This window comes from Piliocolobus tephrosceles, chromosome 14 (genome assembly GCF_002776525.5).
Source record: "Piliocolobus tephrosceles isolate RC106 chromosome 14, ASM277652v3, whole genome shotgun sequence".
Taxonomy (NCBI): domain Eukaryota; kingdom Metazoa; phylum Chordata; class Mammalia; order Primates; family Cercopithecidae; genus Piliocolobus; species Piliocolobus tephrosceles.
In genome coordinates, this window is record NC_045447.1 from 80,271,368 (window position 1) to 80,294,957 (window position 23,590).

The window sequence follows — 23,590 nt, forward strand, 5'->3', positions numbered from 1 at the left end:
ATTTAAGGCTGAGCAGGGACTTCATATGGCTTGGCCCGTGGCAGCATCTCTTCTGCTGTTTAATAGTTTATAATAGTTTAAAGTCATGGGTGCAACAGGTGCCCCTGGTGACACAACTGGACCACACCAAGGAGACTGGCTCTCTCAAGCTCTCTTTTTCCTTATCAAGTGTTCTGTAGCAAGAGCCTGTCCAGCCCTCTACAGAAAACTGCCACTTCAGGCACAGGGGTTTCAATCCTCTAGAATTCAAAGAAACAGGCTGCATTTGTCGAGCTAAATTATCTCTTTATTAGGAAAGCACCAACACCACATTCTTCGAAATTACTGGAATTTTATTTGCCTCAGGCTTATGACTTGCAACCAAAGACATTGTGCAAAGAAAGCAAAGATTAAGTACACTTCAGGGAGAAGGAGACGATACACATTGGTAACATAGGAGATCAGGGTGACAAAAGAAGCCATCCAATACACTATATAGATTGCAATATTCAATAGCGCTTTCAACAAAACTTTTTTAAAAATCAAGAGCAAAAAAATTAAGCAATGTTTACAGTAGACATAAATCTTATACAATTCAAAAAGCTTTTGTTCAGATCATAGAGCATAAAATGGAAAAATGTATATGCAGGTGAAATCTAACTACTGTACATTTATCACCTATTAAAGTTGCTTATATGTACCACAGTGTAAAAAAACAATACCGAACAAATAAAAACCTTGAAAATTGCCTGATGAAAAATAAAATAACCAGTGGCTTTTAATGGCTTCTCCTGGTTATCAGTGCTACAAAAGACAAAAATCTTCTCATCTGAACAGGTGATAAAACCAGGCACAATCAAACCGTTACCAAATTAGACCCACCCATAGAAATATACTATCCACCCACATATTTTCCATCAAAAGCTTTTTTGTTTCAATCTTTGAGGCCCATTTGGTCACAATATGTTACAAATATTTGTGTATGTGTGGTTTTTTTTTACACCATGATATCATATGTTTGTCTGGCACTATCCTAAAGCTAGTTTATAGACGATGATGATATAGAAACAACCCAGTGCCTATATGACAAATGAACTCACTGGGTAGAAATGAGACAGGGGAGGAGGGAATTCAGTTCTACCAAGGAAAAACGTCCATACTGATCACTCATCATCCGTCCCACTTCCTTCTGACTGTTCCTAAAAGTAAAAATAAGATAAAATGAAGTAACATCACATGCAAGAAAAAGAAGACATAAAACAAACCATCAAGAGGCCATTAGGAAAAAAATGACATTTTAGAAACAACCCGCCAAATCTCTTTCCGTGGGAGGACAGAAACACATTAAAGAGGCATCAACAGCCTCGAAGCTGAGACGTTTTTCTTACTGAAAACCCCAAAGCAAAGCCCACCCTCTAAGCTGGTGTTTGTGCCCTTTCACTTGAAAGGTTTATGGCTAATACTTTCTCTTTTTCGGTCCTAGGTTTTAGAAAATTCATGGGAGAAAAAAAGATACCCTGCATTTGACATCTCCTAAAGAAAATACAGTATTTTAAATGTATTTGAAAATGCTTGCATCAAGGGTTAAGGCTGGGGTGAGATCATAATTCTGAAATTTTACCAAATTGGTAATGTGTTGAAGGAAAATCAAACTAGCACATACACGAAAAGGGAAATTTATCTTTTCAGAAAGGGAAGAATGTGGGTGCCAGGAAGCCATCTTCTGGAAAGTGAATGGATGAAATGAAGGGTATTTCAAAAGGCAAGGTATTAGGAGCTTCTGCCCACTCTTCTACGTTGCTGCCCAGTCAGGCATAGCACACTAGACTGAGTTATTCTAGTGTCCCACCTCTGCTACGTGATCTGTAGCAAAACACACATAAGCTAACCGTTTCTGTAACATGTTTTTTGAGAGTGACATCTATCTCATGATGCTGACATCAGTATTTAATATGCTACCACACAGTGAGGTACCTATTACGAGGCCTGGCTCAATAGATGCTCACTGCATTTTTCAAATATTAAAAATAACACCCCTAGGTACTTAAAAAAGTCATTTGAGTTTTTACACGGTCCCTTTAGTAGCAACCCGAGCCAGTAACTCTGACGTCCTATCACTTTTTCTCATTCTTCCATCTAATCTACTATGTACCAGGCGCAATGCTGGGTGTGATGGATATAAAATATTAACTGGCTATGGGGAAAACCATATTTATAAGCAAGCATGTGGGAAGATTAAAAAGGGGGAAAAGAGAGTTTGATTTCGTAGTTTTTCATTTTTGAAGACTATTAAAAAAGCAATAAACAAAGCCCCCAATTCTTTGTTCTAAATCATACAGCTCCATTCACATCCCTCAATAATGAAATCTCACTAAATCCTGACATTGCCACTCCTAGGTAATAAAGTGAAAAGGCTGAAGAGGCATGGAAACGCAAGAGGCCAGCGAGCAGTGGAGAGGGCGCCTCCGCCTTCAGTCCCAGTCGGCTACACTTACACGTTCATCCTGCTCCTCATCGCTGTCAAAATCGCTCACTACAGGTTTGGCTTTTCCTCGATTTGGCCTTTTCTTGCCTTTTCCTTTGTCCCGGCCTTTCTCATCTTTTTTATTGAGCTTAATTTTCACCTTGACTGATTTTGCTAAAAGCAAAGCAAACGAAATAGATAGCAATGAGTAATCACAAGGGAGATCTTTGTATAGATGATAAGACTGTCACCAACCTACAGACAACACAAACAGCCCGGAGTGCCCAGAACATTCCTGGATTATGCCTGTTCTGTGTGGTTCTGTCTAGTCAGCGACCCCTTCCACTTGCCAACCTGTCTCCCTTTGGAAGGTAAATGATATAGGCACAGGCAACAAGAGGGACCGAGGTCTCACGGAGGACAGTGGGGTTGGATCCTTTACCTGTCTCCCAGTGGCTGACCGAGGATAATGACGGGAAGTGTTTCCTATTTTGTGGAGGTGTTTGGGCAATCATTTAATAGAACTTTTACATGAAAAATAGAAAAAGTTTTTTAAAGGCCAATAATTTTACTACATAGATAACTCCAGTTGACTTACAAAGAAAATGCAAATAGTTCAATAACATTTTTAACATAAAGGTACAAAATGGAAAGTAAAAAGAAAACACTTTTGAATGCTTCCTTTCCCCCATTCCTAGTTTCTCTCCCTACAACTCTCTTTCTGGTAATTATTTCCAGGAAAACAAATGTTTATGTCCATACCTGCAAGTACATCCATTCTTCTTCTCTCTCTCTGTGTGTGTGTGTATGTATAATTCTACATATTCTATAAGTCTTTCTCTATAGAATATAAAGAATTCAAGTATGTGTATATACACACATATGTACTTGAATTCTTTATATAGTTATCCCAAAGGGATCTTTATACACGTCCATATTCTACACTTGACTGTTTATCCAGGATATTTATAGGTAAAGGCTCATATATACCTGTCTAATTCTTTTAAATACCTGAAAATTTTCCATCATATGGTATACTATAATTTATTTAATCAGTCTCATATGATGAGGGCTGAAGTTTCCTGCCTTTTTTTTTTGCCAGTATAAACAAAGCTGCTGTGAACCTATTTCAATGTATCTTGGCAGAATTTGAGGGAGGTATGGTGGACATGTCCATATGGTAAATTTCTAACAGCGCTCTGCCAGATTAGCCTTCAGAAAGATCGCACCCATTTCCACCTTCACAGGACTATTCTGGGGATACAAGTGAAAACACTTGGAAGAGTTCAAGGTACAATATCATAAATATAGGTACCTGTCCCAAGGAACAAAGACAATCAAAGACAATCTGCTCCATGGTAGCTATTTGGGATAGATATCCATAGAACACCATTTTTGGTATTTGATGATGAAGGCACTGAAAATGTGAGTCCCTCATTCAAGCCAGCTTTGCTAGACTACCATGTCTGGTGGGTCTCAAGGCTTCTAGAAATAGCATAGAGGGAATCCTAGTTCCAGAAGGAATCTTGGAGAGGACAATGTTCCAGACTTCTTTTGTGAGGTAGAGGGACCCAAAAAATATTTCCAAAACTAAAATCTCCCACAGAAACATAAGCTAACAGAAGAGATGAGAGCTGTGCTGTTTTGAACTCAAGTGTGGTGGTAGCATTTGCCTTTCCTCCATCCCAAACGGGCCAAAGGCTGGCAAATCCTAGTACACAAAATAGTACTCCTAGCCAAGGCTTCTATCTATTATACTCAATGTCTGCTGCTTAACAAGCTATGAGGTGGGGCCCTTTGCTTTGGGTGGGGTGACTTAGGACAAGAAGAAGAGACTAGAGATGAAAAGGCCTACCTATTAATGAAAATGGAAAGATGTGGGATATCTAAAGAAATAGATGCCAGAAGCCAGCCATAATGGGCATTTCTAAACAATGTGGAAAGGCAAAGTGAAATATGTCCATTTATACAGGTGTGGGCTCTCCCTGACACAGGAGTACAGAAAATGAATAGGTAGAAGACAGGCAACGGGTAAGAGAATGTATCCTTGAGAGCATAATCTAAATGCGCTTTGAAGTGTGGTGCACTCTAATGCTGTCAGGCATGCGTCAGTGGATGTTTCTCCAAAACACCCACCTGACAGACTATGGACAAGCAGGCTAATAAACTGAACCATTAGGTGAGCCCTGTAAACAGCTTGCTAAGGTTCTATGATACAACCATATGCACCTATGAAAAGTTCTAGCTACCAAGTGTGGTGGGTAGAATATTGTCTCCTCACAAGATGTCCATATCCTAATCCCAGAACCTTTGAATATGTTATATTACATGGCAAAGGGATTATAGATTGTTAATTGTCTGACCTTGAGATGGGGAAATTATTGTGGATTATCGAGGTAGGCCCAATCTAATCACCTGCATCCTTAAAAGTGGAAGAAGAGGAGGCAAAAGAGAGATTCATGGAGATACAACATGAGAAGGACTGTACCTGTCATTGCTGGCTTTAAAGTTGAAGCAAGGGGTTGGGGCGGGCGGGGGGGGGGGGGGGCAATGATCCTTGGGAACAGCCTTCCACTGGCAGCCAGCAAGAAAGTGGGAACTTTGCTTTTACAAACACAAGAAATTGAATTCTGCTAAGAACCAGGATGAACAAGGAAATGGGAGGCCCATCTAGAGCATCCAGAAAGGAACGCAGGCTGCTGACATATTGATCTTAGTAGTCCAGGGAGACGCATGCTGAATCTGTGACCCACAGAACCATGAGGTAGTAAGTTTGTGTTGTATTAAAGCCGCTAAGTTTGTGGTAATTTGTTACAGCAGCAATAGAAAATGAATATACCAAGGCTTGAGAAATTAAAGAAACTCAATTGATAGATGGGGTAAGAGAGCAGCTCTTTGAAGAGAGCAGAAATTTGGCTCTAAAATAATGAAATATATAGCTAAGATAGATGATGCAGATGTATTCAAATACTAGAACAAAGGAATAACTACATGAATTTGGGAAAGTTTAAATTCATAAAAGGCAGAATCACTAACTAGAATATTGAGAACAGAAAAGGATGTTGGGAAAGTCACTTATGGATGTTGAGGGCAAGAATGGAAACTCCATTTTCTGTGGCAATGTGTATGCATCACATACATTTCATCTTTTCAATAATCTATGGGTAAAATGCTCAGGACAGCATTATTGGGAAACAGCCTGATGAACAGAGTATAATTAACACGTTTTAGTACATTCCTTAATGTTAATATATAATATACATGTTAATATATGTTGCTGTAGAAAAACCCTCATTGCCATGGAAAGTGTTCATAAGTACAAAAATCATGGCACAAAACAGTGTGCTACGTTTGTATAAACAAATTTATGTATAGAAAAAAATTGAAGGTAACTTCTCAAAATATTACAAGTATGTTGAGATATAGAATTACACATTTTTTACCTTTGAAAATATATTTTCCAAGTCATCTGTATTAATATGTAATTAGAAACCTAATAATTTTTTAAAAGCATGTCTATACTTTTTCTTTTTTTTGGAGACAGAGTCTCATTCTGTTGCCTAGGCTGGAGTACAGTGACGTGATCTCAGCTCACTCCAACCTCTGCTTTCTGGGTTCAAGCGATTCTCCTGCCTCAGTCTCCCAAGTAGCTGGGACTACAGGTGCTCGCCACCACACCTTGCTAATTTTTGTATTTTTAGTAAAGATGAAGTTTCACCATGTTGATCAGGCTGGTCTCAAACTCCTGACTTCAAGTGATCCACCCGCCTCAGCCTCCCGAAGTGCTGGGATTACAGGCGTGAGACACCGAGCCCAGCTTATACTGTTTTACATAGTAGCCCATAACTACTAGGTTTTATTACTTTGAGTGGTATAGCGTGAAGACACACATAGGAAAGAAGAAATTTTATATTTTTTAAATATTTAATTGTTTTTTTAAAGATAGGGTTTTGCTCTGTTGCCCAGGCTGGAGGGCAGCAGTGTGATCATTGCTCACTGCAGCCTTGAACTCCTAGATTAAGTGATCCTCCTGCCTCAGCCTCCCGAGTAGCTGGGACTATAGACACGTGCCACCACACTTGGCTATATCTTTTTACAAAAATTTTTGTAGAGATAGGGTCTTGCTATGTTATCCAGGTTGGTCTTGAACTCCTAGCCTCAAGCTATCCTTCTACCTCAGCCTCCCAAAGTGCTTGGATTATAGTTGTGAGCCACTATGCCCTAACAAGAAATTTTCAACTTCTGACAGCACCCTTAACCTTTGGAATATTTGGGTTATCAGTCAGGGCTGGAACTTGGGTAAAACAATGGAGGCACTCACCTTGGGTGTAAAATTGAAGGGAGCACCAAACACCAGTAATCAACTAACATCCTAAAAGGTGATATTTTAAAAACCCAAATTAATGCCCCCCCAAATCCATGATAAACAAAATATCAACATTTTAAATAAAGACAGTACCCTGTCATCACCCCTCTTCCCCTGGCAAAAAAAAAAAAAAAAAAAAAAAAAAAAAAAAAAGAAAAATTCTATGCAAAATTCACAGTTCCAACTCAGTCTGACAATTATTTTCTAAAGCTGTGATTCTCAAAGTGTGGTCCTTGGCCCAACATCGTCAGTTTCCCTCGGAATTTGCCAGAAATGTGGACTCTCAGGCCCCACCACAGGCTACTGGATCAAACACTGACATACTCTTCAAGCCCTCCAGGTTTTAGAACCACTATGGTAAAGAATAGAAGATAGGTGGCATTAACAGCAGATTTCAAAGGCAACATTCAGAAAGTGTTTGAAGGTCAGGTGTGGTGGCTTGCGCCTGTAATCCCAGCACTTTGGGAGGCCCAGGTGGGTGGATCACTTGAGACCAGCCTGGCCAACATGGTGACACCCCATCTCTACTAAAAATATAAAAATTAGCCAGACGTCGTGGCACATGCCTGTAATCCCAGCTACTCAGGAGGCTGAGGCAGGAGAATCACTTGAACCCGGGAGGCGGAGGTTGCAGTCAGCTAAGATCATGCCACTGCATTCCAGCCTGGGTGATAGAGTGAGACCCTGTCTCAAAAAAAAATAAACAAGCAAACAGTGTTTGCTCTATGCTAAACATTTTACATGCTTGGAGGTCATTTTTATGACCTCAGTTTTACAGATGAGAAAACTGAGCATGAGCAGGGTTAAGTACATGGCCCCCGGTTGCCCAGCAAGGACAAAGTGGACTAAGGGCTCCCATCCAGATCTGCCCCACTCTCAAGTCTCTTCTGCGAGCATTTGTGGAGACAGCTATGCAGGTGAGGAGGGGCAAAGATGCAGAGCACCCGAATGTCTGGGCTTACCCTCGGACTCTGACTCTTCTTCATCTTCCTCTTCCTCCTCTTCATTGCTTTCATCCTCACTCTCTTCCTCTTTTGCAATTTTCTGCCGGGCACTCTTAAACACTGACTGTAAGACGATGGAATCTTCATAGATCTAAATAGTCAAAGGGGCGTCAGTTAAAACTGCAAGCTGAGGGCCTAAGATTTAAAATGGCAGCGAACCCTTCCTTATGCAACACACCAGCTTACTGTACATGAATGTTAGTAGAAATGTCACCGTTAGCTTTTATGCCCACATGAAAACCCAAGAGCAAAACGCCAAGTCCAAATACAGACATACACATTCATATACAAAGTCCAAATGCAGTTGAAACTATTTCAAAGCACATGGATGCTTGGAGGAGAAGAGTAGATAAAATATCCTCATATGGGACAACAAAAATGGTATTTTTAAAAACCACATTTCTTATTTGGATTGTTCTACCAAATACTGTGGTAAGACAGTGGTAAAGCAATCTTCTTTAAAATGCAAAGCCCCTAGCAAGTGGGGGCTATTCCTTATTACTGAGTTTATCATTAGCAGCCAATACTCATCCAATTAACACTTTATTTTTAACGGATACACATATCTGAGCATGGCCCTGGGTAGGTGCTGAAAGATAAAAGTTCAAAAATGGTCCTTTTCCTCAAAAAAAATGAAAATAGAACTACCATATGATCCATAAGCCCCACTTCTGGGTATATAAAGAATCACAAGAGGGGTCTTGAAAAGACATTAGCACATCCATGTTCCTAGCAGCAGCATTCACAATAGCCAAGAGGTGGAAGCAAACCAGGGGCCCACGGACGAGTAAGTGGATAAGCAGGTGTGGGCTATACATTTAATGGAATATCATTCAGTCTTTAAAAGGAAGGAAATCCTGTAACATGGATTACACTGGAAGATATTATGCCAAGTCCATAAGTGCATAAGCCAGTCACAAAAAGACAAGTACTCTATGATTCTACTTATATGAAGTATCTAAAATAGGCAAATTCATAGAAACAGACAGTGCCACGGTGGTTGCCAGGGACTGGGGGAAGGAGGAGATAGAGTTATTAATAGGCACACAGTTGCAGTGTTGCAAGACAACAAAGTTCTAAAGATCTGTTGCCCATCAATGTGAATATACTTAACACTACTGAACTGTATACTTAAACATGACTATGATAAATTTTGTTATGTCTTTTTATCACAATTTTTTAAAAATTTAAAGGAAAATAAAACAAACCCTGCTCTTTAGGAACACATTCCTTTTATTGTAAAGAAGACCTACAGGTTCAGAAGAGTGACCGGGCAAATTGTGGTATGCACCAAATGAACAATATAGGCAGTGAGTATTGACTATGGCAGAACAAAAGACCCATGAGAGAGACACAGGATGGGACCATCAGGGCAGAATTTGCCAGAGGCATCAGAGTTGAGCTGGATCTTAAAGGTAAGAAGAATTCCTTCAGCAGTGAGAAAGGAGAGGGGCTTTTTAGGAAAGGAAAACAAATGAGAAAGATGAGGAGGCAAGGATAAAAGAGATGCATCTGGGATTGTACTGATGTCAATTTCCTAGTTAAGATATTGTCCTGGGCCAAGTGTGGTACTCAACGCCTGTAATCCCAGCACTTTAGGAGGCTGAGGTGGGCTGATCACGAGGTCAGGAGTTTAAGACCAGCCTGGAAAACATGGTGAAAGCCCATCTCTACTAAAAGAAAATACAAAAATTAGCCAGACATGGTGGTGCATGCCTTAATCCCAGCTACTCAGGAGGCTGAGGCAGGAGAATCACTTGAATCTGGGAGGCGGAGGCTGCAGTGAGCCAAGATGGCACCATTGCATTCCAGCCTGGGCAATAGAGTGAGACTCCACCTCAAAAAAAAAAAAGAGATTGTCCTATGTTTTGCAAGATGTTTCCATCTTGAGAAGTAAAAGCTACACAGAATCTCTCTGATCTCAAAGAGTAAAAGAAATATAACTGGAGAAGCAGGTAACTGGAGAAGCAGGTGATTATGGTACCAGTCTGAATGGACTATGGGCTGTTTAGGTTGAGGAGTAGCAGATGAAGCTGAAGACTTACATTAGACTTCTGCAAGCAGTCTACACAGATGAAATTCATTCTAGACAGTGCAGGGGAACCTCAAAGCTTGGGAAAGGGGCAGTAAATGAGCAGGATAGGAAGGTGGCTAGAGAAAGACAAACTAGTGTCCAGATGGCCTGGGGGAGAAACCAGTCAAGAGGCCACTTAACACCTCATTTCAGTTGTGACAGTGAGAGTGAAAACAGATAGTAAGGTTGTAGAAAAAAAGGACTGGATGCATATCATAATAATGCCATATTGACATAAAGAATCCAAATATCTATCCAGAGACTAAAATAAACTGTCATTCACAAAACCTTCTTTGTTGATTCTTCTACTTTCTATGTCCTGGCTTCCAGCTTAACTTTCCTTGGAGAGTGCCTTGAGTAACAGAAGGCTTGCTTTACAAGACCTCCTGTTTTGGTCAAGATACTACTGCTATTACTACCGCTATTAACTCAGAAATTGTTTAAGTCTGTTCAAGGCACATTCTGAAGATTTCTATATTCTCCTGTTTGATGACTGAAATTGATGTGCAGGCTTAAGGAATTTAAAGGTGGTTTGACACTGCATTGGTTGAGGGGTACATCTTTGTCTTTTTCTTTCTTCTTCATGGGTCTGAAGGCACCAGGCCAGACATACAGACAGGAACAAATTCCTACAAAAGGTGACAGTAATTGAGGTGTAATTAAAATGAAAGTGCTCTCCCCTTGGTTATTTTAATAAATTCAGATCATTTATAGACTCTTAGACTTGTTAACTGTGGAGAACAGGAGTAAAGAGAATTGCAATTGGGCTGATAAAAAGGATTAAAAAGCAATTAGAGGCAGTGTTTATTTTTTTCCTATAGTTTGTTTTGTCTTACATTCTAGTAGCTTCAGCTCCTGATGCAAGAGTATAATCAGAAAAATAAATGTAAATAGAATCAAATATACAATCTCCAAAAAAGCAAAAATGGTACTGCCAGTCTTTCAGCATTACCTTCAGTGATTTACTTGAATCCCTCCACTAATTAGAATATAAGCTTTGAGGCCCAGCACAGTGGTGCACACCTGTAATCCCAGCACTTTGGGAGGCCGAGGTGGGCAGATCACCTGAGGTCAGGAGTTCGAGACCAGCCTGGCCAACATGGTGACATTCCATCTCTACTAAAATACAAAAATCAGCCAGGCATGGTGGTGGGTGCCCGTAATCCCAGGTACTTGGGGGGCCGAGAGCAGAAGAATGGCTTGAACCTGGGAGGCAGAGGTTGCAGTGAGCCGAGAAGGCACCACTGTACTCCAGCCTGGGAGACAGAGTGAAATTCTGCCTCAAAAAAGGAAAGGAAAAAAAAAAAAAAAAGAATATAGGCTTTGAAGAGAAGCGTGAGTAGGCGCTAGCACAGCTGTGGTACAAAGGTAATTTGAAGATGCCAAAGCCTCTATTTTCTTACATAGGTGGTAAGGAACATAGGTTTGTAGTTATTTTTCTTCTGCCACTAGCAATGATTCAAAAGGTAGAAAATGAAATATTTCACTTAAAAAGAACATGGGCACATTCACAGTTAAGAACTTTTAGACAACTGAAGACAGACCTGGGATCCCTCCAGGTTGAACGTCTGAGCGTTGTGACAGAGAAGCATGACATCCTTCTCCAGGTCGCCCAGGCTCCGGTACTTATGATTACGAATCCTTTCCTAATGGAAATTTTAGAGAAGATGGAGAAAAAAAAGAGGGAGAGGAAAATTCAGCAATCATTACTCAGTTATCAAAGCCTGACTTTCCCTTTGTCCTCACAGCATAAAGCCCTGCTAGGGCTGTGGGACTGCACAACCCCAGGGGGCGCCATTCACCAAGTCCACCCTCCCACTGTCATTCCTTTTGCCAACGAGGAGCATATGACGGGAAATAAGAAGAGCAATAATGTGGGCGGGGGGAGCAGGGAGCCTGAAAGGTCTTCAATAAAATGCAATATAACACGAGCTCTCAATGTGATTAAGTAACAGTCACAGAAAAGCACAAGGACATCCCAACCTTTCCTGTGGCGAGGCCTGGGTGGGCATCAGTGGTGGTCAGCTCCAACTACAACCATTTCAATGAATTTACACTGCTCCTTTATTTACTTGAAGAATAAAGTTGGTAAACAAAATATCTACCTTTATTTTTTTGAAATCCACTGGCTTCCTAATTAATTCATAGTATTCTGGTAATTCTTTCCTTGAAGGTAACTGAATGAAGACTTCACTGAGCTGTCGCCCTGAACTGTAGGATGGGTGAAACAAACAAAAACAAGCCACATCAAACACTACTGAGGAAAGGTTTTATTTTTATTTCAGAAAATGTCAACAAAGCAAATTATATTCCATGCATATAGATATGGAGCTTTTTAAGTCAGGAAAAAATCCCACAACTCTACTGCAGATTAATGTCCCTTGTGCTAATTTCAAAATCACAGTAAAATACAATTTGCTCCCCACTTCTGTCACACATACGATATGGGAAATCCACTGTGGATTTCCCTTTCAGAGCAAATATATCTATTTTGATATTTAAATATTTAAATATTTAAAATATCCTTGTTAGCTAAAAATTTCATTTCTCAATGAATTGGTAAATATATATGTGCGTGTGTGTGTGTGTGTATATATATATATATATATATATATATATATAAACACTTTATTTCCATACTCCTTTGTTTTCAAATTCACATTGTATTTAGAAAGTAACTCAAAATATGTTAGAATATACTCTGGAGACTCAAGTGAAAAGCTTTTGTATGTTACCTAGTGACTGACCATCTTTCTCGGTCTTATTCCTTTTAGGGTATTTTACATACTGTAAACCACACATACCTTTATTATTATTTGCCAGAGGAACCCCTACATCTTGCCTAACTGCCCTTCTATGTGTGTGCAGCAATTTAGGTGAAAGAAGAACATGTTTCGCAAGTGTGGATGCTTCACGTTTCCGGGATTAGTGCTATACCCTCCCCCCCAAATTCACGGTAGGTTTATTTGAAAGCAGGTTTAATAGCAACCAACGCTTAGCATTTTTGTAATTTTCAAACACAGGTTACAAAGCAATATGAGCTTTTAACATCACTTACTGTTGGAAGCAGACGTGGTTAAAGGCACAAAGAAAGTCACCATTTAGGTTCGAGATCCTAATATCTGATTTGACCTACCCAGATCAATAACAGCTTGTGGTGTGTGATACAGTCATTTTTCACAAAAATCTCACTCCCCTTATGATGCCATCTCTACTTCCTTTGTGAAGCCAGAAATATCAAAAAATAATCATAAATCCCTGCCATGAAAATTTCAGAAGGTGATTCTAGGAGCTTGTGAGAATACTAGAAGGCAGTGGCAAGCATGAGTGACAATATGCTGTTTTAATCCATAGTCCCAGTTGTATAATTAAAAAGTAATCATAATGACAGTTATCATAAAAAAGGCATGCGCAGTAACTCAAACGGTTGCTTAGCAACCAGCGGGAAAAATGCTGAAGTGCAAAGGGGCCTGCATAAATTAACCGAAAATCCTCTGTCAAATAGATGGGCTAGTTTTTCTGCTACACTAGGTCACTGTTGTTTTATTTTTTTAATGCACATATGGGCCTCATAAATATGAAAATCAGGGGTGAACACAAGAGGTTTAAGAAGATTGCATTTTACTCAGGAATTGGATTTTTGGGTCACTGTGGCAAGAACCAAGGTGTTCTCTCACCCTCTCAACCACCTCTACCCCTCGCATCTCTTCCAGGATATCTTCCAGGCTGAGAAATGCGTTCGTACTTCCCTAACTTATGCCAAACAGTATCTGGCAAAAACTATTTTATTTACCATCACCTTCAACACAGGGCCACAATTTCTGATCTGTTCTTTTTCTACCATTCTGAGATTCATACACCCAAACATTTTACCTGTTTGAAAAGGTGCATATGAAATGCAATGACAGTAATTTGTAGATATGAATTGTTCAGTTTCTATGAGCAACTTGTTTAAAATTATCATTCTCTATAACCTAGCAGCAACCCAAAAGTCAGCCCTCTTTGTAATTGCGGATTTAACACCTGACCCTCCCTCAATGACATCTTCATGGTGTCATCTTCTACATTGCCAACAGATGGTGTCATTTGTCTATTGATGGATTACAGGCACATCTTTGTACACCTGTCATGGACATACTCTTAATTTCAACTGTGTTACTGGTGAAATAAGAAATAAGCAGTTTGGACCAGTAGTGCAACAAAGCTCTAAGGGGTAAAATGGCTAAAACAATCTTGGTATTACATCTCTGTCTTCAGTAAGGCCCTGAAAATTCTAAACCCCATAAGGAGACAAGTCCAGAGTTCTCTATGCTCATAAAGCAGAGAGCTGAATGCTCTGAGACTTGGGGTCAATACTGTACAATGAGAAATAAACACGTTTATTCTGTTTAAAAAATAAAGGCTCACTGGACTTAATACACCTATTCCACTTTCTTTTCTCTTTCCAAAGAATAAAAGACAAAGGAGGACCCAGAAGTTATCTATGGAAGACTTCTTTGGACTATGTTGTTTCCATCATCATTGAAATAGCTCAGAGTCTAGCTTCCAAAACCCTCCAGGATATGTCCTCATTCTCTAAAAACCCAAGTGGTACCACCAACCTTCTCGTCAGGAGAGTCTCTCCTGTGTACCCCCAACTTTCGTGGCCAATCCCCTCTTTATGACCCATTCCAAGTCTCTAGGCCGGACCTATCTCTCACTCCATAGCTGGAAGGTTCTCTGTGGTTTTTTCTCTTCTTCAAATATTTCCTTATCCATCCAGGATCAAGAACCCATTGTCCATAAAAATGGAGGAAATTCTCCTAAGTATCAACTACACTTACTCTCAGTCCCCTCATTGCTCAGAACCTAATTCTTCCATGTGTGCTATTGTTTCTCTCCTCCCCAAGGGTGGGGATCTCTTACAGACATCAAACTCATCCCCCTCCCTCCCAGAGCAAGGGATTGGACGGCCAGCTTTGGCAGACAAAGCCAGGAGGTCCTGGGCAGTACCTAGCTTCCACGTCACCTACAGAATGCATTGGGGTAGCACGAACACTTGCTAATTTATTTTTTCCTAAATTACAGATTAAAAAAAAGTAAACACAAAAGGAACTGAAGCAGCCTGATAGTTTTGAATTCTTGTCATTTCTTTCTCTAATTTGAGCTGAGCAAGGGCTTTTTTAATACACCTTTTCAAACGTGGTAGTTTTCTATGCACCTTCCCGCCCTCGGCCAGAAAGTTGCTTTTTTCCTTTTTAAGTACAGAACAATGGTCTAATTGTACCATGGTGTTTACAGAAGGTGTTCTGTTTCTGTTAAAATGTGTATCCTATCCCAAGGTGTTTTCCATTATGCCATTTTACACAATTTAAGGCCTAAATATAAATTGCTACTTGGAAAGTGCACTACTTCCCAGACAAAAATGAGACCCCCCTCCCCAAGACCACTGATGGCCTTGACATCAGATGGATTTTACATAATGATCTACCTCAGACTAGCAAGTATGGCTCTGATAAGACATGGGGTATGTGCGGGAGGGGTACAACCTGAAATACAAGTTTAAAGGCACTCACTGGTCTTACATGTCACAGGTGCTTTTGGACAAGTACCTCTCCTCTCCATGGAAGTGAACAGACACAGTGACGTGGCCATGATACCACAGAGCACGAGATGGAAAAGTGCCACATACCACTGTGCAAGTGGTAGTTCGAACTCCTGTATGCATGGCTTATTATACACACACTACTGAGATTTAATTCCTTATGCTTCATCTGGCAACCGGTTTTTTTCTCATTACCTCCACAAACCAAAAGGCATTTTTCTCATTACTTCCACAAACCAAAAGTATAATTCCACATCTATACTATGACTCTAAACTGGTGACTGCATACATTATAAACTTTACATAAATGTCAGCTTAACTTTGATTATATTTTAAGCTTAGAGACATGCTGAAGGCTGATATGCTAGTTAAGAAATCTACTTCTGGCCGGGCGCGGTGGCTCACACCTGTAATCCCAGCACTTTGGGAGGCGGAGGCGGGCGGATTATCTGAGGTCGGGAGTTTGAGACCAGCCTGACCAACATGGAGAAACCCCTTCTCTACTAAAAATACAAAATGAGCTGGGCGTGGTGGCGCATGCCTGTAATTCCAGCTACTCAGGAAGGCTGAGGCAGGAGAATCGCTTGAACCCAGGAGGCGGAGGCTGTGGTGAGCTGAGATCGCACCACTGCACTCCAGCCTGGGCAACAAGAGCGAAACTCGGTCTCCAAAAAAAAAAAAAAAAAAAGGAACCCTACTTCTAAAATACTGGTTATGTTTTTTAATTTTTTTTTTTTTTTTTCCAGGACCAGACGAAAATTGTATTTAGTGAGGGTCTTTTTCTTTTTCACCTGCTCAAGCTGATCTGTTGACCAGAATACCTAACGGATACTGCTGAGAAAGAAATCTTAACCATAGCTGAAATAAATTCTGTTTATATTAATAAAGGTAAAAACGTGACTATCTTGCCTCAATAAGAAAATGATGTCATGATTTAGAATACTCACTTGAGGTTGGAAGGAATTTACCGAAAAGCTATCACAATCCTAAAGGAATTAAACATAGCAAAATCATTTGGGAGGAAAACTTTAAAAATTGGGTCAACATTGCAGGGCAGTAGGTGAAAAATGCTGCTCCTTTTCAGGTTCGGGTTCCTATGAAGTTTAATATATATCATTGAAGACTTTACTAGACCACAGTAGTGCCCCTACTTATCAAGAGAGCCTGCAGAAACCTGAGCCAGTCATGAAGCAGGTGTTACAAGCATCTGCCCTCCGTATTTGCTACTGAGATCTCTCATCTCAGCTTTATTGAGTATTGATTGCTGATAATTCCTAACAAGTTTGGCCATATAATCGCCCAGACCCTTGAAGCAAGAGCAAAACAGGGTGGGATGGGAGTAGACTTGTTTTTGGTCATGGAATTAGTAGACGTTAACATCACCCCAACGGTGAGGCACAGTGGCTCACACCTGCGATCCCCACACTGTGGGAGGCTGAGGCAGGCTGATCACTTGAGCTGGGGAATTCAGGCAACATGGAGAAACCCCATCTCTACAAAAAAATACAAAACTTAGCCAGGCATGGTGGTGTGTGCCTGTAAGTCCCAAGCTACTTGGGAGGCTGAGGTGGGAGGATCGCTTGAGCCCAGGAGGTGGAGGTTGCAGCAAGCTGAGATCATGCCACTGTAGTCCAGCCTGCTCAATACAGTCGACTTTCTCTCAACACCACCAAAAAAAATCACCCTAATAGTCATAAAGGACTATAGATAAATAATGTTCCTGAGTTACCAAGACAAACAAAGTTCCCTGTTAGGAGACTGAAAAGGGTTCACTCAGCTCAGTAAGAAAGGCACCAAGACTTTGTCCAGAGTCTTAAAAACAATCACACTCTGATGCATGATTTTACTTTTGGTAATCTGCTCTGGGCTGAAGCAGATAATCATCAAGATGTTCATGACAGGATTACTTAAAATAAATAATTCAAAGCAGCCAAAATGTTTAACAGTTGTGGAAAGAACAAGTAATAGAATGCAAGAGAGTCTAAAATTATGTATTTTAAAGAAAAAAAATGCTTGTTACGTCTTACTTAAAAAAAAAAAAAAACAGGCCGGGCGCCGTGGCTCATGCCTGTAATCCCAGCATTTTAAGAGGCCGAGGTGGGTGGATCACCTGAGGTCAGGAGTTTGAGACCAGCTTGACCAACATGGAGAAACCTCGTCTTTACTAAAAATAAAAAAAAAAACAAATTAGCCAGGCGTGGTGGCACACGCCTGTAATCCCAGCTACTCAGGAGTCTGAGGCAGGAGAATCGCTTGAACCCAGGAGACAGAGGTTGCAGTGAGCCAAGATTGTGCCATTTGCACTCCAGCTTGAGTAATAAGAGTGAAACTCTGTCTCAAAAAATAAATAATTTTAAAAAAAGGATATCAAATTGTAAGTGCAGTACAACTTCAACTTCAACAAGGTTTTAAAAAAGGCATTGAAAAAGGCCCAGGAGATATGCCAAAGCATAATGAAAAATAATAATGTATTCTTATTCACCAAAATGAAGATTTATGATTGAATGTAATTTAGAACCATTTTATCCATAAATAAAGTAGGTCCCAACAAATACCCTAATTGGGTTACTTTCATTGAAAACATGCTGTAAGTCAAATAATTTCATTTTTCCAAAGAAATGATGTTTAAGGATCATATGACCAACTTTTATTTTTATCACCATAAACTGCACGTTTTACCAATTGGCACTTTTTAACTATCACATAAAGCCAAACAAACAGAATACAATTATTCTATGAAAGTTTTAATATGTGATATGTTGCAACCATCAGAATCTTCTGTTCCGTTTCCATGCATTTCTTCAGCATTCTTCCACTGCATGTATTACTACAGAGCAAAGGTGCTTGAAACAGGACATAAGATCCAGAGACTGTTTCTGTTTGTGTATGGTGGGGGGGGACAAGCATTTTGAAAAAATATTTTTGAGTAGATTTGTCAGTTATCACTTGGCTTTTGGAAATCCTAACTTAGGATGGCTACTTTTCTATCCTCTTTTTCTCACTTGACATTTCGTAATAGTGGGTGCAGGTACAGAACTCCACTGCCCATCTCACTAAATGTGATGATCGATGGACACTGGATGACCTGCTGCTTCCTTAGCCAGTTTATCTTGTAGAGTAGCAGCCTCCTGAGGTCAGAGCCTCATGCATTGTCTGGTGCATGAGCATTTCATGACGCTTCCCAGAGTGAGGTCCTCCAACTCCAGCCTTCCTACTGCTTCCTGAAGATTCCCAGTACAGCCAGAGGCCCTGGGAAGTCTTTCTACAGTTTTTGCCACCCCACCTTGTAGATGTTACACCTGTTCATGACTCAAAGCGTGCCTGTCTTTCAAAATATAAGAACCCGTGTTCCCTTCCACTGAATATTCTGTCCTCTGATCCTTTCCTGCCTCCCCATTTTTTTTTTTTTTTGAGAGAGGGTCTCACTCTGTACCCCAGGCTGGACTGCAGTGGCATGATCAGGACTTACTGTAGCCTCGACCTCCCAGGCTCAAGCAATCCTCCCATCTCAGCCCCCTAAGTAGCCAGGACTACTGAAGTATGCCACCGCACCCAGCTAATTTTTGAATTTTTGTGGAGACAGGGTTTTGCCATCTTGCCTAGGGTGGTCTCGAACTCCTGAGCTGAAGCAATCCGCTTGCCTCGGCCTCCCAAACTGCTGGAAATTACAGGTGTGAGCCACTGTGCCTGGTCTTTGCCTCCCCATTTCTTAATGGTAAAATGCTTCAAAGCTTTTGGCTGAATTGTGACCAAATTAAAAAGCACAAAGCTTCTGCAGACAAAATCAAATGCCTCTCCATCTGTGCCCAAGTCCCACACGTTGCTTTGTTAAACGGGTGGGTCGTGGCAGGCACCGGAGTGCTGCTTTATCCTACAATGGCTGTTTTAATAAATTCTCAAGGAAGACTATTAGGTGTGATTCTAAAGGAATGAGACAGTTTTTTTCCCCCATGAATATACAAGGACATATATATATCCAAATAACTGCTATCTCTCAGAGCAATCCATTTTTAATCAAAACGTTTATAGAGTGGTTTGGAAAACAGTGTATCAGCCCTGTAAGAAAATCCATTTTGTTATTTCCAGCTGAGCCTCCTTCCCTTCCTTCAGAGAGGGGTCCTTTATACTGGTGTTGGCCTGGAGCTTGAGAGGCAGAGACCCTGGAAAGAGGGACTTCAGGGCCAGGCTAATGCTGGAAGATAAGGGGAAGCATTCTGTGTCTTGGAAAACAGACGGACTAAGTTTATTTGTAGGCTGCCCACCTGCTGTATGTGGGCATAACTGGCTGAGCACCATAAATAAGTATCGAGTCACCAGGAGTCAAAGCAGCCTGTTTCAGTAAACGTTTAAAGTATCAATATTTGTAATGAGGGCAAAATAAAGCACTGGAGTCCACATCTCCCTGAGCAGATTCTCTCTGCACTAAATGTAATATTCGGGCTCTACTTCAGCATTTCCCAACGTGTGCTCCACAGAACACTAGCTTAATAGATGAGTAACAGTGTCCTGTGAAAAGGGGATTCTTTGGTCAAATAAGTTTGGGAGATGCTGGGTTAAGCAGTTAAACAGCTGACTTTATAGCAAGACCTCCCAGGGCCTCTGGCTATACTGGGATTCTCCAAGGAGTAGGAAGGCTGGAGTTGGAAGACCTCACTCTGGGAAGCATCATGAAATGCTCATGCACCAGACAATGCATGAGGCTCTGACCTCAGGAGGCTGCTACTCTGCAAGATAAACTGTCAAGCTTGATTCTGGGTCCAAACTATCAGAAACAGAGAATGAATGAATGAAGGTGCTTCACCTACACCTAAAATTTCCTAAAAGTGCATCTACTTGGTCACAGTGCTATTTCATGGTAATTTCTCTATAATGAAATTAGAGCCACTAAAATGCAGAGGTGCTTGGGCTTGAGAGCTATCATTACAGCCTCTCGCCCTCATTTAAAGCAATACAAGATGTCTGGTACTAAAAATAAATTTTGCCTAAAAGCCTGTTGGCTGGTCCTGAAAGAGCAGTCAATACTAACAACATAATCACAACGTCAAGGGCTGCTAATGGCCGAGTAGAGAGTTCGGCTGTCCTGTGATAGTGTATGCAGGGCCAGGTAACTACATACATGCACATGTGCACACACACATACATATGAGTGCCTTCACGTACACCAACTTTCCTGCCACCTGCATTTCTGTAAATGGCACCGCCGTTCACCGATCACTCAGGGCAGAGATCCAAGAGCTATATGAGTTCTCTTCCTCCTCCTCCTCTTCCTCCTCTCCTCCTCACACATCTAGACTGCCCCTAAGTCTTGTCAATCCTCCCTCTGGGTATTTATTCCCTTGTCTTCCTACCTACTGCCACTTCCTTATTTTAAGGACTATCTTCCTCCACTACCTGACAACATTCTCCTCATGTATGCCTCCTTTGATCCATCCTTCACAGACTATCAGTGACATTTCTGAACACAAATCTCACTGTATCCCCATGATCCGCTCTTGGCCCTTTACTTTCCACTGCAGGGCTGATCTCGGCTCCCTGGGTGTTGCCTCCCCTCTCTCACATGACAGACATCACACACTGGTCCCTGCACGCTCACACCCAGAACTCAGGTGTGCTCTCCGTTGGTCTCCTTGAAACAGTGCTCCTAACAGTCACTGCGATGACTACAGATTGCCCTCAAGACCCCACTCCTAGAAGAGTACATCAAAATTCCTCCTCAGTTCAAGACCCTCCGGGATCTGAGCTGAGGCTTCTCCACCCTCACCCGGGCTGTCCCGGTCTTCCCTTGTCTCCAATGAGCTGGTCACACTGGTGTAGTCTCTAGAGGGGGCCTGCTTTCCATGCCTCCATGGCTACATCCCCCATTCCCGCACACATCACCACAAACTCTGCCCCTCCCACCCATCCTCCCTTCACCCATCTGTTTGAGAAATTCCCACTCTGCTCACAGTCAGTTAGAAGCGCTCTCCACTCCTGCCCCATCCCTTCCCGTCCCACCCTGTGTATATGTGTCATTCATACCAGGTACTTGCATTATTTGTTGACATAGCTCTTTCCAATTGTGCTTTAAATATCTCCATTTAATTCATTTTTTTCCTCCATTTTCAATACTTACAAAGAGCCTCTTTTGACCACTGAAGAAAGGATTTTTAAAAAAGTCTTCTGAAGAAAGGGTAAATTCATCGTAATACAATCTCCAAACACCATGTTGTCCGCTCAGGCTTACGGAAAAGGAAGCGTGTGTGACACACAGCAAGGGACAAGACAGACTCCAGAGAGCAGAGAGCCCTGAGGAAGCAAACACCAAGCCGCTTGCTATGCCTCTGGAAATCACAGTTTCAATGTATCTTTAGTGAAAATGAATTTATCTAGCTCCTAACCATATACCGTCATATCATCTCCCCTCAAAAAGCCCGGGTATGGCACTGGGGACTTGCAATAAATAGCCTTTAAAGTTACTGATCTACTTTTCATGGTCACATGACCATCTTGACAGAAGAGGGGAAAGAGGGAAAGGAGCTCCTGCCTGTCCCTGTTTCCTGGGCGGGGCATTTAGCTTACATCATGCCATTTCGCCATAAGGCCTCCTTTCTAGGTATAAGGGGTGGAAATATGTACCCAAGTTGGTTATTTAAACTGCCCAAACTTATAAAGTCAACTATTTGTTGTTTCAATCTCCAAGTCAGAATCCAGGCTGCGTTCTTTCTCATAATGGCAAATACAGAATAAAATTCCAGAGTGGACACTATAGTTTACGTGCCTGGTTCCCAGGATTAGTCCTTGTTTACTGAACTGCAATAAGCAATATCAAAAATTGACAATCTTGCCCAACAGTTTCATCTCCACACAAAAATGGGTAAGTATAAATCACCCCAAGTTTTTAATTTCCTTATATAAAGAAGAATGCCACAACCAGTGTGATCTGTGTTCATTCTGAAATACAGGATACATCCTCAATTCTCTCTCTCCAGTCCTAGATTGGATCCTATGCTGGCGGAAAAAATATTGTAAAGGATGTTATTGGGTCAGCTGAAAAAATTGAAATACGGATGGTAAAGCACTGTATCAACATTTTTTTTTTTAAGTACAGGATGACTGAAAGGAAGAAAGAAATGTTATCTCTCTTATAAGAGTAAGAGCTCCTAGCCTTGGCGTATCGTGCACATCCATCTCTCCAGCTCAACCAATGTCATCTAACGTTCACGCTATCTCTAGGAGAAAAGCATTTCTGCTTTCTACCCAACAGAAGCAAAGGCACACAGAGGTTGAAAGAGACTGGCTTCAGATGCTTGGGACTACACACAACAGGTAGGCCCAGGAGTCACACACACCCTGAAACCCAACCCATCACACAAACAAGAGACAACTCAGCAACTGCCCTCTGCATGCCATGATCAACTCCGGAATGCAGGCACGGCGTGAACATGCACGCTTCTTCATGTCTCGTAGGAGATCAAGTCACTACAGGTGCTTCGCACTAAGCTTCTAAACCAAGACAGCACAGAGTTAAAGAGGCCCAAGGAACATACAACAGAAGCTGCGCTGGAAGGGAGGGGGAACCAAGATGCTGCAGTTAGGGCGGGCTTTCCAGGAGCTCCCAATACCCTTGTAAGAAGTACATGTATAGAATGGACACAGCCAGATTAAAATACAGCACAAACAACTTCAGAAGCCATGACAAGTGCTCAAGAGTATCTGTGCCTCTATCCCGCACTCCAAGTAGGGGTGATCAGGAGGTGACCGAAGACATTTGCTTCCAAAGGCCGACTCTAGGATTCAATCTGTTTCATGTACCGAGGGAATACCTGTATTTAGAGATAGGGGAATACAAGACAGATCCTGACCTGTTTCCTTCTATTTCCAACTGAGAATTACTGGGCACCTTCTCCACGTTACACCTGCGGTAGAGTAGAAAGAACACTAGAGTCAGAAGACCTGGGTTCTTGTCCCCACCCGGCTCCTTCTTCCTAGGCTGGGCGACCTGGCCTAAGTCATTTTACTCTCCAAGCTTCAGTCTCCTCACCAACCTGCCTTGTTAGGAAGATTACACGGGGTTATGTTTGGAACCTCATTCGGAACAATAACACAGTTCTCCAAAAATCGGGGGAAAGTAGATTTCCTA

General features: G+C 41.4%; 1 protein-coding gene across 5 annotated transcripts in view; it reads right to left on the minus strand.

Moving 5' to 3' along the window:
- Positions 1 to 264: 264 nt before the first annotated feature.
- SMARCA2 (SWI/SNF related, matrix associated, actin dependent regulator of chromatin, subfamily a, member 2) overlaps positions 265 to 23,590 on the minus strand; it is a 183,398-nt gene continuing 160,072 nt past the window's right edge. For 4 of the 5 annotated variants that reach the window (XM_023213200.2, XM_023213203.3, XM_023213202.3 and 1 more), the window contains exons 29-34: positions 23,313 to 23,366; positions 11,993 to 12,098; positions 11,432 to 11,533; positions 7,772 to 7,904; positions 2,475 to 2,617; positions 265 to 1,178 (exon numbers count right to left, since the gene is read on the minus strand). In XM_023213200.2, the coding sequence (XP_023068968.1) occupies positions 1,143 to 1,178; positions 2,475 to 2,617; positions 7,772 to 7,904; positions 11,432 to 11,533; positions 11,993 to 12,098; positions 23,313 to 23,366 (574 nt within the window). In that variant the 3' untranslated portion in view covers positions 265 to 1,142. The remainder of the gene's footprint in view (positions 1,179 to 2,474; positions 2,618 to 7,771; positions 7,905 to 11,431; positions 11,534 to 11,992; positions 12,099 to 23,312; positions 23,367 to 23,590) is intronic. The other variant, XM_023213205.2, reaches the window with a different exon arrangement.